The sequence below is a fragment of the Lissotriton vulgaris genome, chromosome 7 (assembly GCF_964263255.1).
Source record: "Lissotriton vulgaris chromosome 7, aLisVul1.2, whole genome shotgun sequence".
In the NCBI taxonomy this organism is placed as follows: Eukaryota; Metazoa; Chordata; class Amphibia; order Caudata; family Salamandridae; genus Lissotriton; species Lissotriton vulgaris.
The window spans coordinates 1,350,325,642-1,350,343,476 of NC_141695.1; the positions used below are offsets into that span (position 1 = coordinate 1,350,325,642).

The 17,835-nt window shown below is 48.7% G+C and overlaps 1 protein-coding gene across 5 annotated transcripts in view; it reads left to right on the forward strand.

Annotated features, from left to right (window-relative positions):
• Window positions 1-17,835, forward strand: part of LOC147703671 (butyrophilin subfamily 2 member A1-like) — a 415,432-nt gene that overhangs the window by 331,240 nt on the left and 66,357 nt on the right. For all 5 annotated transcript variants that reach the window (XM_086932017.1, XM_086932018.1, XM_086932019.1 and 2 more), the window contains one exon: window positions 17,263-17,283. In XM_086932017.1, the coding sequence (XP_086788143.1) occupies window positions 17,263-17,283 (21 nt within the window). The remainder of the gene's footprint in view (window positions 1-17,262; window positions 17,284-17,835) is intronic.

The window sequence follows — 17,835 nt, forward strand, 5'->3', positions numbered from 1 at the left end:
TATCCATCTGGACCAATTTGTTGTAACACCTCCCCTAATCCTTTTTCACTTGCATCAGTAGTTAATACTGATTTAAGTTTTGAATCAAAACTCTTTAAAGAAGGCGCACAGCAAAGTTTTTCTTAACAACCAAAAATTCATCTTGACACTCTTTTGACCACACAACATTTCTCCCTTTTCTCAATAGTAATCTCATATTTGAGGTCATCTCAGCAAATCATTTCACAAATTTAGTGTAATATTCTATCATGCCTAGAAAACTCATAAGCTCTTCCTTATTGGAAGGAGAAATAATATTACGAATAACATCAACTAGATCCTCTTTCGGTCTAATACCATTTCCTGTAATACTGTGACCTAAATAAGTAAGTGAATTAGTTCTAAATTTACTCTTTTCCAATGTGACTGTCAAATTACTTACACTCAATCTTTCCAAAACAGATCTAAGGCGATTATCGTGTTGATTAACATCATTACCATATATCAGCACATTGTCCTGATAAATACAAACCCCGTTCAAATTCTTAAGAACTCTTTCCATAACACGTTGGACTACTGAGGAGGCTGAAACTAGCCCAAAAGGCATTCTTTTAAATCTATATGTTCCGAATGGACTTATAAAAGCTGTGAAATCCCTACTTAATTCTTCCAGTTCTACCTGATAGTAAGCTGACGTTAAATCTATAGTACTAAATACTTTTGCCGCCCCCTCCAATAACGTCAGGAATTCATTAATATTGGGCAATGGGTACCTGTCAACCACCACGCTTTTGTTTAACTGGCGCAAATCTATGCATAAACAAAGGTCACCGTTCGGTTTGCTGGCAGCTACAACTGGAGCAAGCCACTCCGTCCCTTTCACTTCTTCTATGATATCATTTTCCGTTAATTTAATGATTTCTTTTTCCACATCTGCCTTAATAGCAATTGGTACACTTCTCACTTTGCAAGATACAGGAATAGAATTATTCTTAAGTTTTATCTTGTGTTGTGAATTACTGAGACACCCAAGACCATCCCTAAATACCTTTGGAAATTCCTTCTTCAATGAGTCAGCTATCTCAACATTCATAACATTCTCCACACCACCAGTCAAATCTTTCAACAAAATGGGAAGATTCGAATTGGGATCCAGATATATTCCCATCTCTGAGAATCCAGCTTATAATGCTGTCACCCTTTCTTGAGACATAAATTTTGCCTGAAATCATTCTATCTTTGTATTCTATCAAACCATGGAATTAACCATGACGCTTGATGGGTTCTCCGCCATATGCCAATGGAATAATATCTGGTTTGAGTAGTTTTACCTTATCTTTCAATTTGTTTACAAAACAATTATTAGAGATGATAGTTATTTTCGCACCAGAATCAAACAAAACATGAGTACCAAAAACATTAACTTTTATTTCATCAAAAGGGCACAACTTTTTAGTAGTTCCGTTGCTAACAACAGATACAATTTGTCCACATTCATATTTTCTGGTCTGGAGTTGGCTCCTTCATCATTGTAAATTTCAATTTTCTTAACTCTCGTGGTTAACCTACTCTTGCAAACAGATGAGTAATGGCCCTTTTTTTATTTACATTTGTTGCCAGTATTCCCAAGAGCAGGACATTTTTGGTCGTTTGTAAGATGCCCAATTTTGTCACACCTAAAACATTTCAAAACTACATAACCACTATTGTGCTTCTCCTTCTTCACAACGTTTTTATCATATGCTTTACTTTTGACGTCCGTAACTTTTTCCAACATGTTACTTTGACTTTTTACCTTAACATTTTGTACATTACTCTCATTACCACTATTATTTCTTTTTAGAATGGCTACACATTTTAAGGAATGTTCCATCCTCTTTGCGACTGCAATTACCTCATCCAGAGTTGGTTCGTCTTGCAACCAAAGTTCCTCCCTAACTTTATCCATATTGCACCTTAACATGAACTGGTCACGGATATGCTCATCTGTTAGACCCTCAAATTTACATGAATTTTCTTAAATCAGTCAAATAATTTTCTATAGTTTCATCTTCTTTTTGTACTCGTTTCCCAAAATGATACCTCTCTAAAATGGTTCTAATTTTAGGAAGATCATTTTTGTCAATTTTGCAAATACAAATTTCGTAGTCATTAAGACCCTCAGATTTGGTAGCTGATAATTCTGGAAGGTTATCAAATACGTCCTGGCCTTCAGAGCCTAGACAATGAAGCAACAATGAAGTTTTCTTTTCAGCACTTAAGGACACACCACATACTCTAGCATAACGTTCATACACTTTTCCATTTCTTCCACTTAATTGGTGGTTCCCCAGGACTTGCTAAAAAAATGGAGCTGCCGTAACATTCTGCATAGCTCCAAACATGCGATAACCGCACTATTCCTTTAATATTAGATAAAACCAAATCAAAACAGAAAGTAGAAAAAAATAGTGAGAAATGAAATAGTTACTAAATATAGTATGATATCATATGTGAAATTTGATGATGTTTTATGACTCTTGAATACCTTTGAAAATGCTATGGTGGCTGTGATAACCTACATTTCAGATATATCTGAAAGACTAAACACAAAACCCAATACAGTTTTAAAGTTGTTGCAAAAATATCACAGTAATACCAAACTTGAGTGTTAATAGTTGAATACCTAACTTCACTCTATTTTAAAACATGTGTATCACTGTAGAGAATTGTAGAATTGGAAATCCACATCACTAATAACACCTCAATATCGCAGAAATTATACAAAATGCGCTACTGAATATAAACTCTTTATTAAAGCGTGTACATCTCTGTAGAACCACACTCAATTAAAGCGTGAGCATCGCTATAGAAACACACGGCATTAAAACGTGAGCATCACTGTATAATGTACAAAAGTTCTGTCTATTTGACAATTACCGCTGTCTTTTAGCACTAAATATTCTACTGCAGACTCAATTGAAGATGATTAATTCCCTCAGGACATGGGAAAAGCGTGCGAGTCGCTGCAGGCTTAATTTATTCCGACTCGCCTGAGGAAACGAAGATCCGTTATAAGCGTGAGAGTCGCTGTAGAATTACTTAATGCCAGCTTCCTTGAAGATACGAAGATTCTCCACTTCACAATAGAATTCAACACAAATGGAAAATGGCTCCTACGTAGTGACAAAATTACGTTAAAATGCCAAGAAACCGTTGCTTAGAAACAAGAGCAGGAGAATCTTCAATACAATGCGGTAAAGTAGAATGCGGGAATGTTGATTTTCAATTTCAAACAACGCGCTTTAAAATCAACTGAATACGATTAATTTGCGTAAAAGCGGTTTTGTAATTTCTTCTTTCTTAACTTTTTTTTTTTGTTCAAATCTGTTTTTATTGTGAACACAGCGATAAGCCTACAACCCCGTTTCGGGGCCGGCCGCGCAGAGAAAAGCCAGTAGGTAGTACTAACCAGGGGAGGTGGAACCATTAACACAGCGCCCTGCCTACAACCCCCGGAGGGGGCCGGCCGCGTGGCTTAGGGGAGAGTATAGCAAGAGGCGGCCATATGCTGGCAATGTGTCGTTGTGCGGGGGAGGCGCGTATGTAAGGGAGAGCAATGGTGTCACATTTTCAAAGGCCCAACAGGGACCAAACTGCCCCAAAGAGGGGCGGAAGCCAGAGTGGCAAGTAGGAAAGAAGAAAAAGTCGGAAGAGGAGTGAGCAGTGGCGAGGTGGAGAGGGGTCTGGGGGGTGCGTCTGCGGTCGCCAATAGGAGATGGAAAACGCAAATCGGCACTGGGGGAAGCGACTAAGAGCCTAGTCTGCTCGGGTCAGCAGGGATGAGGGCATCCTCGAACAATTGCAGAGCGCGAAGCCTGGGAGGCATGTGGCGGGCATAGCTGATGGAGCACAGGTGACGCACGAGAGGTTCCCACACTGCCTTGAAGCGTACCCCCCTTGATTGTATCCGCGCCGTGAGCAGCTCCATAGTCAGGACCTGCCAGAGGCGCACGAACCAGGATGCTATCGGCGGTGCCTCAGCCCGCTTCCAGTACAGAGCAATGAGTTGCCTGGCAGCACCTAACATGTGAAGGGTGAGGATCCAGTCGCTGCGCGTGAGGGCCCTAAGTGTGGGGGGTCGAATGCCCAGCAGGAGTGTGCAAACCTCTTCAGGGAGGGGAAAACCCAACACCTTTTTAATGTGACTAAGGACCTCCTTCCAAAAGACAGCTAGGGTAGGGCACGACCACCAGATGTGTACGAAGTCACCAGTCGCAGTGCCACACCTCCAGCACAGCGGCGAGGAAGTGGGGAACATTTTGCTGAGTCTCAGGGGGGTGTAGTACCATTGCGTTAGCATCTTGTACGCGTTTTCCCTCTGCGGGATGCTGCGGTAGGTTTTGGGGATGTCGTTCCAGAGTCGAGTCCATTGAGATGGCGTGATATCAGCGCCAGTCGCCGACTGCCACTGCCTCTGGTAGGGATGTGCGGGCGGAGCGATGGGGTGTTGCAAGATGTTGTAGATCTGGGAGATGAGCCGTTTCAGTCCCCCGAGGGAGCGTGCCAACTTCTCAAATGGGGTATATGCCCTGGTAGCAGCCTGATACATGTCGTCTCCCGAGATCCAGTGGCGCAGCTGCGCATACTGTAAGCTGGCGGTTAAAGGGAGGCTAAATTATTCCCTGTAGTCCAGCCATGATTTAGGCGACCCACCAAGAAAAAGATCTCCTGCAACCCTGCAGTCACCTTGTGTCCAGCTCTCGAAAGCTCGGGTCTGGGCAGCAGGGGGAAAGTGCGGGTTACCTGCAATGGGGGTGTGTGGAGAGGGGAACGTGGTTAGACCCTTGGACACTGCCACTCTGTCCCATACTTCAAGAACCGTCCTCGTGGGGACCGCCATATATGCATTTCTGGAGCGCGCCACACGCGGGAACCAAGGTAGGTCCCATATGGTGCGCCCCGTGACCACTCGGTCCATGTGGAACCAGTGCTTGTCGCTTTCGCGTGCACCCCATTCTATCACGAACCGGAGATGCGCCGCCCAATAGTAGTGGAGGAGATTCGGGCAGGCAAGGCCACCCCTGTCTCTCAGTTCCATGAGGACTTTCTGCGAGAACCTGGGCCGTTTGCCCCCCCATATGAAGGACGTGAGGTCGCGTTGGAGGTTTCTGATGCAGTGAATCGGGATCGGGGTGGGGAGGCACTGGAAAACATACATAATGCGGGGGAGGACCGACATCTTGACAGCGTTGAGCCGCCCCAGCCAGGAAATCATCAAGGGTTTCCATTTCCGCAGGTCTGCCAGAACTTCCTTGCGGCAAGAGGCCCAGTTCCTCGAGGACCACGAGTCAAGGTGGGGTGTGAGGTCCAGACCCAGGTATTTAATGTGGTCATCCGCCCAACGGTAGGGCGTGACCCCCTTCAGGAAGGAGACCTCCTCATCGGGGATGGTGAGGTTAAGCGCCCAAGATTTGGTGTGGTTAATTTTAAGGCCGGACGCCTGCTCAAACAGTGAGAGGGCTTTGTGCACCGCTGGGAGGGAGACCCGAGGGTTCGTAAGAGTAAGAATCAGATCGTCCGCAAACAGCGCTACCTTGTTAGTGCGCCCCCCGTGGGGGATACCATGAATGTCAGGAGCGCGCCTAATCAGCTCCGCCAGCGGCTCGACCGCAAGAGCGAACAGGAGCGGCGAAAGCGGGCATCCCTGCCTCGTGCCCCTGTGGATCGAGAGCGGCGATGTCAGTTGGCCGTTGACCCGAATTCTGGCCTGCGGCCCAAGGTAAGGGGCCATGCACCTGGAGATCATGGTAGGGCCAAGACCTAGTTTCTTGAGGACCGCCTGCAGGAAGGTCCAGTCGACCCGGTCGAAGGCCTTTTCTGCGTCCAGCGAGAGGAGGCAGGCCGGGATTTTCCAATGGTGCACCTTTCCCACTAAGTGCGCCAGCCTGCGAACATTGTCGGCTCCCTGGCGGTCCCGTATAAATCCCACCTGGTCCGGGTTCACCAATCCCGGCATGTGCGGGTCCAGCCGTTTGGCCAGGATCTTAGTGTAGATCTTGAGATCGGTGTTAAGGAGGGCGATGGGGCGGTAGGAGGCACATAGGTCGGGATCCTTCCCAGGCTTGGGGATCAGGGCAATTTCCGCCAGGCCCATATCAGGGGACGGGCCAACGGTGTCAGAGAAGGAGCTGTAGAGCCGCAGCAGATGCGGGCGGAGCTGGGTCAGGAACAGGCGATAGAAGGCCAACGGCAGGCCGTCCGGCCCCAGGGTTTTCCCCACGGGGAGGTCTTTGACAGCTTCTGTTATTTCCTCCTCCTGCAAGGGGCCCTCTAGCGTGGCTGCACACGCCGGGGACAGTGGAGACCCCTCGAAATCCGCGAGGACGGCCTCTCGTGCCTCCGCAGAGGTGGGCTCCTCAGCATATAGGGAGGAGTAGTAAGCGACAAATGCGGCCTGCTTGGCCTTCTCAGAGGTGGCACAGGTGCCATCCTGCCGCTTGACATTGGCAATGTGGGCCCTAGCGGCACGTGCCCGCAGCCTGCCGGCCAGTAGACGACCAACCTTGTCCCCTCCCTCGTAATACCGTTGCTTGAGCGCTAATAGGGAGTGTTCCGCCTTGTTGGTGCGCAGGGTGCGGAGTTGCCCCCTGAGATTGGCGAGAGTTCTCTTTGACGCCCGTGAAGGGGAGTCCCGGTCCCGGGCCTCCGCCAGTTTGATCTCGCTAGCCAGGTCGGTTTCCATCTTGAACGCTTCCTTCCTCCGCGCCGCCGCCAGGGAGGTGATGTGGCCCCGAATGGTGGCCTTGAAGGCATCCCAGACCGTGTGAAAGGGCAGGTCAGGGGTGTCGTTAACGGCGAAATACGAGTCTATGGCGTCACGGATGCTGGCGACGTCATCCGGGTCCCGGAGGACCCTCGGCGGGAGCGCCCATCTGCGTTCACGAGTGGTACGGGCCAGGGGGTCCTGCAGCAAAAGCTCCACGTGAGCGTGGACCGACAGGGAAATGTCGGAGATAGCGGCAGCTAAGGAGTCTCGGGCCAATTCAAGGGAGGTGAAGAGATAGTCAATTCGGGAGTATGTCCGATGGGAATGTGAATAGAAGGAGTAGTCTCGGGCCTCCGGGTTGTGGTAGCGCCACACGTCCACGAGTCCCAGGTCTGTAAGCTGCGTTCTAAGGGTAGAGGACATTGCTCCCGCGCCGTTAAAGGGGGCTCCCGCACGATCTAGCTCGGGGTCCCAAACAAGATTGAAGTCGCCGCCCAGGATCACATTAGTGTCGCCCGATGGGAACTGATCCCGCAGAAGTGTCTGGAGGTATTTGTCCTGCGACTGGTTGGGTGCATATACACACCCTAGAGTGAACTGTGCACAGCCCATCTGTACCGTGGCTCGGAGGAAACGCCCGTCAGCGCTTCTGAAGGGTTTCACGGATCCCCGCCTAATGCCAGCCCTGCAGAGGATTGCCACCCCCGCTGTCGTGGTGTCAGAGGATGCCCAGAACTGTGTAGGGTATCTAGGGTGCGCCATGCGTTTGATGTCTCCCCTGAGAAGGTGTGTCTCCTGGAGGAGGATAATGTCAGGGGAGTGGTGTAGGAGGTAGCGCCATATCTGCTTCCGCTTGTTGGGGGAGTTGAGCCCTTTGACGTTGAGGGAGAGGACCTTCAAGGGTGTAGGGATGGTCGCTGTCATAGCACTAAGGGGGAGTGGAGTCGCGCAAGACCCAGCATAGCAGACCCTCCCGCAGACAGGACAGCGGCAGCCTCATCTCGCCTCCAGCGCGCCAACCCCCGCAGGACCCACCCTGCCACCCCTTCGCAGGCGCGGGGAGAGAATAATAAGAGAGGGCAGTGTAAGAGGAAAGTAGGAAGAGGAGAGAGAGAAAAAAGAGAAAAGGCGCAGAGAAGAAACAGAACCAAAACAGGCCAACAGGGCCGGTGTACATTGTCCCAGGTACCGGACATCCTCTACCCGAGGGTTTGGATGAACTCAGGAATGTCACTTCCTACGGGACAAAGGGAGGGAGCGGAGATCTGGGTAAGTGAAATAGAATCAAGTCGTCTCAGAGCCCATCCACCCCGTTGCCTCAAGGTAGTCCGGGGGTGCGTCGGGCCGTGGGGTCCACATGGTCCGTTCAGGCGCCAATGGGGCGCTGGGGCTCCGTGATGCAGTACATGGCCTGGAGGAGGCAAAGGGTGTCGTCCATTCCTTCTGACCCCCGCGGGTGGGGGGGGGGGGGGGGGCCACGGATGTGGCCCGCCAGTGAGAGGGGGGAGCCCCTCCCCCAAGAACAGTGGGGTTAGGTCACCATGGTGCATGAGGACACATCAAAGCGCCCAGTGGGCGAGCGTGTGCTCAGGGCAGCTGGAGGCACAGTAGCAATGGTCAGCGGCCTTCCGGAGTCGAGGGGCGATCCCCACCCTCCGATCCAGAAGCGATGGGCTGGGAGGCCTGTTCCTCGCGGTCGCCCTCAAGGGAGCGGATGTGTGCGATGATGTCCTGCTTGGTCTGTGAGGCAGAGAGTGCGTCCACCGGAGGGGGCCGTCGACGTTTGCGCACAGTGGACCATTCAGAGCGTGGAGGGGCCTTCTCCGAGTGGGGAGGGCGGGTTGGACTGTGATCCGGGGACTCCGGCATGCCTAGCAGTTGTGCCGCTTCTCGGTAGGACCTGAGTGCCCTGCGCTTGCCCTCCCACCTGAAGATGAGCGCAAAGGGATGGCCCCACTGATAAGAGATGTTGAGGGTCCGGAGTCTCTCTGTGATCGGGCGGAAGACCTTTCGTCTATGGAGCGTGGTGGGGGCCAAGTCCTGGAAGATCTGGATCTTGTGGCCTTCGTACCGCAGGTCCGGGTTGTCCCTAGCCGCCTTCAAAATGGCCTCCTTCTCAGTGAAATAATGAAGCCTGGTGACGATGTCGGGCAGGAGACCCGTTTTTCCTCCCGCTCCAAAGACTCGGTGTGCGCGGTCGAGGCGCGGCGGGGGGGCGTCTTCCTCGCCCCACACCGCTTGCAGGAGTAGGGCCACATAGGCCATGGTATCAGTCCCCTCTTCTCCAAGTGGCACACCCCGTATTCGGAGGTTGTTGCGGCGTCCCCTGTTTTCCAGGTCTTCCTGCTTGATCTGGAGCTGGATATGTTGTTCTTCAAGGGTCGCCACTCTCTGCCAGATCTGCTCTAGGTCTTCGGTGCGGGAATCGACCGTTTTTTCCAGGCCGTCGACCCGGTCGCCGAGGTCGGTGACTTCCTTGCGTAGTTCTTTGACGCATGTATGGACCTCCGTCCTGAGGGACCCAATCTCAGTCTTTAGATCAGCCATGAAGGAGGACATGAAGGCCTGTGTCACCGGTGGAGAGTCGGCTGGCGGTGGGGGTTTCCCCCCTGATGATGATGGAGGGCCCCCGGAGGATGATGGCGAGCCCGCCTTGCCCCACATGGAAGCCACTGATGCTCCTCTGGTCGTCGTGGGCGGGGGGTCCGGCTTGTTCCCCTTGCCGCGGGTCATGGTCCACTCAGGGCGGCAGAGGGCAGTGGGGGGTAGGGTCAGTTACTGCGCACGACCCCTGGTCTGTGGCGGGGGATATTCTGTGGGAGGCCGCGCTGGCGCCTCTGTGATCCAGCTGCCCGGGTCCCACGATCAGGGGCTCAAGACCACGAGGCAGGAGATGGCGGTGCGCGCCGTGGCCCTCACGAGCCCGAAGCCGGATCGGCCCGCTAACAGAACGCAGGACACACTCAAGCAGGAGAAGTCCAGGATGTGAAGGGGCCGCTGGAGCGGGGGTAGATGGCGCAGCCGGGGAGGCAAGGTAGCGTGTAGGTAGAGGAGGCGCCAGGGAGGCGATGGTAGCAGGTGTTCCACGGCAGGCAGGGCCTGGGGCCTACAGGCGGAGGGCCTCCGATGGCTCGTGGCGTGGCGCAGCCTCCCGGTCCCGCCTGGGCAGGGCCTACCCCCAGTGCGGCGCCCAGCCGGCCCCGCAGCAGCGGCCGAGGAGTGTCCAGGAGGGCCCTCCCTAGCGTCCCAGCGTCTCAGTAGCAAGAGGCCCAGGGTCAGGGGGTAGAAGATGGCGGAGGCCCCCGGGGTCCCTGTATGCTCGCGGCAGGGTCGGCCAGTCTGCAGCCCACCAGGCTCGGCAGGGCTGGGTTGTAGCGGAGAGGCGGCCAGGGGATGCGTCCTGTTGAGCTGGGGCCCACCGAGGCTCAGGTCTCGCCAACACGCAGCTTCTGGTCCGCTCCCCAGATCGCTGCCTATGTGCCCAGGGCAGCAGGGAGCACTCAAGTAGGGGTCGTCTGCACGTGGGAGTCTGTCCTCCACCGAGGGGGGGAGATGGCGGGCAGACCAGCGGTCGGGCCCCGCTATCGCCGGGCCCCTCCGGGAGATGGAAGGGGGGGGGCGGCGCGCTGCAGCTCACCAGATGGATCCAACGACGGGCGATGGAGCCGTGGCCAGGGCTCGTGGGCAGGGGGCCTCCGGCGACCCCTCCGGTCTGGGCCTGCTGTTCCCGCCAAAGCCGGGGGCTCTCGTAGATGCGGCGTCCAGGCCGCTGCTGTGTGCCCCGCCGGTGGCAGCCCTGCTCCGGCAGCTTCGGCGCGTCTCAGCTGGCGCCAGGCTGGTTCCGCTGGTGGATTGGAGCCGCAGGTGGGATCAGGGGTGCTCCGGAGCCTCACCCGGGTCGCAGTGCCGGTCCCCTCCTTGAGAGCCAGTCCAGACGTCTCGGCAGCGGACCCCGCGGCAAGATGGCGGCCAGCGGCCGATCTCGGGGACCCCGGAGCTTTGTGCTGCGACCGCGTGAGTTCTCACAGCCGCGGTTCGCCGCCAGGAAGGATCACCAGCAGGGTCGGCAGTGCACAGGGGGTGTTATGTTGAAGAACCACACATCAAATAGGTGGAAAGTAGGTTTAATGTATATAGCAGAGCAGGTACACAGCCAGACAGGTTAGCAGTCAGGAGTAACTGACTACATAAGAATACAGCACATAGGAACGCTCTGGGGGTCCCCAGGAGTGGATGTCCCCCGAAACTACGCTGAAACAGGCTTAATAGAGCAGCGGGGCGACGGAGCTCGCTCGAGACACGTCTGCTCACATCGCTGTCTCGGCCACGCCCTCCTTAACTTTTTTTTAAAGTTATTCTGCCCGCATTATCATACTCTAGATCCCATTAATGAGCGAGCAAGACGGAATGTTTGTTTAAGCAATGCACGTTTTGGGAAACAGTTAAAAAAAATCTCTGGCGCTAAAGTTGCTTAACTTATAAAAGGTGATGTGCTCAATCCCATGTGAGACTCTGTTAATAAGCGTGTAACCGCAGAAGCAAAGCACATCGAAAGCTCCCAATAAAATATATACAACACGAGGAGTGATAACAATAACTCCTAAATAATAATATATTGATGAGCACGTGCCGAAATTGCTCATAACACACTTAACACAGAGAAAGTGGGACAACAAATTAAATTTGAGATATGAAGGAATCAAATATCTCTCACCAACTTGCTGTTAATGTTCATGGTCCTCAGATGTTGAGATCATCTTGAAGAAATGTGAAGCTGCCGACTACGCCAGTGTTCTATTTTAAATAAAGGATTTCCAGTCAGATATGATGATCTTGATGAGGTTTATTCTTAACAAAGGATCCCATCCAGCCAGGTTAACAGATCAACTCTAATGCCTCTAAGCCCCCTCATGACATAGTAAAGATCTAGAACTAAAGTATCTCACAACCACAGAGAATCTTAAAGAAGGAAGAGAATAAGATGTGAAACATCATAGAGAAGGTAATAAAGAATATCACACATCTGTTCTTGGCATGTAGAGATGTAGATTCACATGTGCCCACCTGCCTCTCTGGGTACCTATACCTGTTGCAGTTTTCCTACTTTACATACATACGCATGGGCATCTCTATTCTACCTTGACTAACTCCATTCTAACCCTCTGCGGGAAAACAATCTTAACAATGGAGTCGATGCCCATGCACACTATCACAGAAAGGAGGAGTCACCTGCCTCGTGACTGGAAAGACTTCTTCGAAGAACAACAACCCTCAAACATCCGGACCCAACATAAAATGGCAGGAATATGCAAAGCATGTGAATCTACAGCTCTACATGCCAAGAACAGATGCTTACTGGGTAAGTAACATTATCCTTCTGCGTGACCTTCACTCCACATCTTTTCTCATTCTTTTAAGGTCAGAGGTCACTGTAAGGTGACACTCCAAAGCCTTAAGTTATCTGATTATGTCTTTTATCCCAGAAACGTGTCCTTTTGACTCTCTAACCATGTTGAAAACATTGCGTAGATCTTGTTGGATGAACATAACGTACAGCCCTAGCTCGGTGATTTTAGTTTGAAGAGCCTAGCACAATATTTGTATTGCTTAGTGAATCATATTGTTAGAATGAGTCCTGTTGGATACTGTTTCAATTTGGTCTGGGCAGTAGTCTGAGATAGTCTCTCACCCAGTTTCCTTCGAACTGCTTGGGTTCGAAACATATAAGATCTCCAGTTCAAGGTATCAGTACCAAAGCCACCCTCCACTCTCTTGTCACAGTGCCTCGATCTTGTTTACTGGGCTCGGGTATCCTTTGTACCTTAATTCAAGTGATCTACTTGAGCATTTAAGTTCAGGCCTTACCACAACAGTGTTTTTATTTTGGGGTTTGGACTGGCTCACTGCATGCACTGTCAGTTAGACGGAGTATTTTCCCCATGCCATAGGCTTCTGAATCCCGGAAATTCCATGCTTCCATTGCTTTCGGATCTGACAGTATACCAGAACCTGTGCAACATGGGCAGTTGTTCATCAGTGTACTTCTCCAGTCGTGCAGATCCCATTCCAGGGTTATTGATGAGTGTTGTTTTGGAGAGTGGGAAGTAGCAAGGAATGGTCCTTTCCTCTTAACCGCTGGTGTTTCTTTCTTAACTGGTTCAAGGCCGACCTGCAAGGCTCTCCAAGTACGATTTGGAATCTATTTTGCTCAGGCTGCTTCCACTGCCCCATCTTAATGGGGAGTAGGGAGGGGAAGAAAACGGGTAGTGAAAAAGGGGCCATTTTCACTTTTCCTAACTGCTCCCAGTGCTGCCGCAACAGGCCTCCAGCATCCTCCAGCATCCTCCACCTCTTACCCTTGGACACCTGATCATTTCTATGGCCCTGGTTCTGGGTGCCTAGCAGCCACAATCCAACCTTCTCCTTAGCATGGATTTAATTTGGAAAGCAAAGCCGGGGACTCTGTTTTCTCCTGCTTTGCTGATCATTAGCCAGGTGGGCAATTAAAAGACAAAACAAAAGTTAGGCAAGTTAAAGCCGCTTTGTGTCAATGCATTTCAAATGTAGATCTTTTATGAGATTTTTCAGTTTAAGACGAATCTACTTAGGCCCCATCGTCTGTAGGAAATAGCTGAATAATACACTGCAGGCCCTCTGAAATTTCTCTTTGTCTCAATTTAGTCCAGAGGTGCACAATGTTAACTGAATTAAAAGCTTCCTGGAAATCATCATCACAGTGACAATGTATTTTCGAGGATAACATAGATCTCATAACTGCCTCCCTCTGGAAAAGGCAGTGGTTCATAGTGGAGCTCTCCTGCTGAAACCCTACTTGTTTAATTGAAATGTATTTGTCTGAGTCTGACTCTTCTGCCAGCCGAGTAAGCATACGCTTTGTTAAGATTTTAGTGGGGGTGTTCATTAAGGCAAAAAGTTGATAACACAGGATTATCTTCTCTGTACCTAAAAATAAAAGTTTAACCTTGGTTTAACCTTGGCTTCCATTCAAGACAATGGGATTTTATAATTCCTTAGCATCCACTAAACTGCATAATTGGTCAAAGTAGGGTGAAATGTACATAATTTAGCAGCACCCATAAACCCATATATATACCCAGGCGTGCAACCAAGGACTGCTTAGATGGTTACATTCAGGTGATAATGTATTCCTCATTAATGGAATCCAGAAGCAATTCACAGGAAATGCTCTTCTCAAATGCATCTGAAGTCACCGAGTCCTAAGCCTTAAAAACAAATAACCCAGCATACTACAGGGATCATGCACTTGAGGAGCTCAGTTTTAGTTCCTGAGAGCACTCCTATCGAAATGCTGCATCAGTCCCCTTCATTAATGGTTTGCAAAATTAAATGCCAGGTATTATTGTTGTGTAGCTGTTTTTTCACTTTTTGTTTTCGGGTGATATTGGAGATCGGTTTCCCTAAATTCTTAAGAAAGAGCGTCAGTATTTTCTTCTCAGCCTGTTCAAAGCTTGAATTTGTGCTTTTGAAATGAATACATTAGACTCCAGATCATCCAGAACACAGCCACAAGACTCATACTCGACCTCCCACGCCACACCCACATCACACCGCATCTCAGGAAGCTTCACTGGCTCCCCATTTACAAGTGCAGTCAACTCAAACTTCTCATGCACACATGCAAAGCCCTACACAACACAGGACCAGAATACCTGAAGAGCTGCATAAACTTTTACCAATCACCAGACACCTATGCTCTGCCTCTCTTGCACACACGCCCTGCATTTTAAAAGCAAACCTGGTGTTTGCTCATTCTCCTACATCGCACCTAAGACATGCAACAACCTCCCTCAACACCTCAGAGCTTCTTCCTCACATATTAAGTTCTACAAGGAGCTGAAAACCTGGCTCTTCATTTATGCACATTGGGACCGCACACCTTTCCCAAGCGCCTGGGTGCCCTTTCGGGAGACCAGTGCACTATACAAATCAACATAGCGTACATTCTAAACTGCAACATGGTTTTCTAGCTTGGCCTTTCCTTCCATGATCCATCCCCACCTTCGACTGTGGATTATATTTAAAGTGTTGTGCTATCTGTGAACATCTTCACCTACCAGCATTTTGGGTTTTCAATACCGATTGAAGGAAAATTAATTGTGTCTGCCATCATAGTTTTTAAGCTGTTCAAAAATTTCTCAGAATATCTGATACATCTCCTTTGGGATATAAGATGGAAAGATCAGATCCACAGTTACTCTTACTAGAAAGAGGACTATCACAGTAGGCGTATCAGGGATAATGATCACTTTCATCTTCATTGGTGGTACAAAATTTGAGCTTCTAGCAAAAAAATCAACAAGAATGAATATCTATCCAATGTGGTTTCCCCTCACCCATTTACGAAGCCTCTTGCAGCTGTGGAGTCAACCCCAAAATGTCCATTCAGATCGACAAGTTAATGCTCTATAAGTAACAATTCCATTATCAAGGGTGGAAAAGATAGACGACAAGAACAGTACAATCCAAGATGAATTTCAAATGATTTGAACCTCTATATTGAGAGACATTCAAACTCTTGCAAGTCCAGTTTTAGATTGCTACGATGCTGTGATTGCTTGAGAGCCCAAACATATTCCCCCAGTTTGTCAATTCCAGTGTTAATATGTCTCCAGGCTGAAAGTGCAACATGCAACAAAATAAACCGAGTTCATTGTTCTTAAATATAAAGTTTTAAAAACATATGAAAGATACAAGCTCAGTGAGCGAGTGCTTGGCGTTTTCACAATTTGACGTTCATGTTCATTATTGCAAAGTTTTCAAGACAATGGGCTAAGGTTGGTGAAATTGAAATGTAAAAATTTAGGGTCACAGCTGTTGTACAGTCGTAAGAGTAGATAAAGCAAAGGTCACACAAGTCTGCTGGCTAAGAGGTCTCAACAACCTGATTCTTGCCCGAACTTCCTTATGCCAGATGCTCAGTCACCTTACTTGCTGTCTCCCTCTTGCTCTAAAAAGTGTGACTGACAACTGTTGCATGGGATGCAAGCCAGACTGAGTGCCACCTTCTTCTCATGTCAGAGTTCATACCCTTTGCCCAGTGGCCTGCAGCACACCACCCTATTGCGCTTGTGTCCCAAGAGGTCGCAGGGGGCACGAGCAGGTGCAAGCGGTGACCACGCATGTTGGAAGGACATGAACACACCCAGACACTTTCGCCACACTGTGAGTAAGAAGAGAGGAGAAGCAAAATAGTGTTGTAACCTTATAAAGCACAAACTTTTTTTAATTCAACATATTGACACTGTTTAAACTTCAGGTGTGCTGTTGACAGGAATTTTATGAAACTGACCCCGTAGGAAATCCAAAAAAGTAACACTGGGGAACAAAAAGAGACAAACAGTGACAGTATATAAATTCCAAAAATAGCACAAACTAATCACAAAGTGACACTGCGTTTATTCTTACAATTGAAATAATACAAATTGAAAAAGTCAACACAAAACTCTAAAGTGTCTACTGAAGAATTCCTGAATGTAGCAACATAGAAGGGCTTAATAGCAAAACGGTATGATCTCTAATAATTTTAAAGTCCAAAAAGCAACTGTATATAAAATCCCAAAGTATCTCTCTTCAGACTCTGAAAGAGTCAAAAATAACCCTGCGATAACTATATACTGGAGAAAGTTAACACAACAAAAATCTGATATCTTGTGAACTCCCCAAAACAAACCTCAGTCTTTAGAAAGTGACTCTAGTGAATGACAATGTGAAGACTACAAAGAAGTGATACCATACAACCAAAAAGTGCACAATGTTTTCAGAAAATGGCATTGTTAGAATTGCAAAACAATTCAGTCTTCGATGACCTCCAAAATGTGAAGACAAGTGATCTGCAAAATATGACATTAGGAACTCCAAAAAGTCACACGATGTGAGGTCCAAGAATTGACAGGGTATGGATGCCAAAATGTGACACGGTACGAACTCCAAAATGGTGAGAGTGTATTATTTTAAAAATGAGAAATTCTGAATTCCAAAGAGAGAAGGTCACGAGAGGATGAATACTTCTTTGTGCATGCATTTACTGGCCCTTGCAAATTTCTGCGGTTCATTGACTGCTGATGTTAGTTGATGCCACCAAATATTTAAAGATGCTGCACTGCCAGCAGGATGGTTCACCAATTCTAATATCCCTGTCTGTGCATTGCCTGCAGCCTTAGGAAAAGAAGGGACAGTACAGTTACACTCCCACAGCCTCATACAACCCAAACTTGAATTGATTAGCTCAAGAGGACCCTGGATGTGATGGTCATGCATAATTCAGTTAATGTATTCGGCACTAAAAGCAGGCCTATGTGGAGACTCCTTCACTTAGGGTGCCTGCTGGGAGGGCTTTAATGTGTTAATAACTAAGGCTTCCCACAGTGTGTCAGTTCAAGCATGATAGACATGTGCTCGTGTTTACTTTGAAAGTACTTTGTCATTAACTGAAGAGAACCTGAAATAAGTAAAAGACGAACAATAACTTGCTGTTTTCTTTTATTTTGTTATAGAGCATTCTGAAGAGGATCTGGGTAAGAACTGGTATTTAACTCTTGGGAATTTGGACATGACGTGTGTGTGTGTGAATTGAATTCTCATAATTTACGGCATAAACTGCCAGCTTCCCACTGATTCGGTATTGCTGTTCTGTCCAGTGGCAGTGGACAGTGCTAACGTGTTTTGGGAGATTTTTTTCTTATATGGATTTGCCTTTCTGTTAATTGTTAATGGTCCTTTCACATCTAGAAATCATTATTGATCTGTAGTGATCAGACTATGCCTTTACAGGCTGACATTTAGCTCACAGGGTTGTTGATTCGTAATATTTCTGTTGGGCTAAGATTTTTTTTTTACTACATACATTTTGGGGTTTTTTTTGCATACACTTCCTAGCTCTCTATTTCTGTTATTCAGCGTTGCCAAGATCAGCGCCTTGCACAGCATTGTTCTCCCACTTGAACTCTTCTGCTATATTTGTTCGTCTCTCAGCCTTTTTCTTTCATAAACCCTCTGCTCTCTTCTGTCTCCTCTTGTTCGCCTCCCTGTCTCCTTTATTGTAGAGAGCCTGGTGATTCAGAATACAA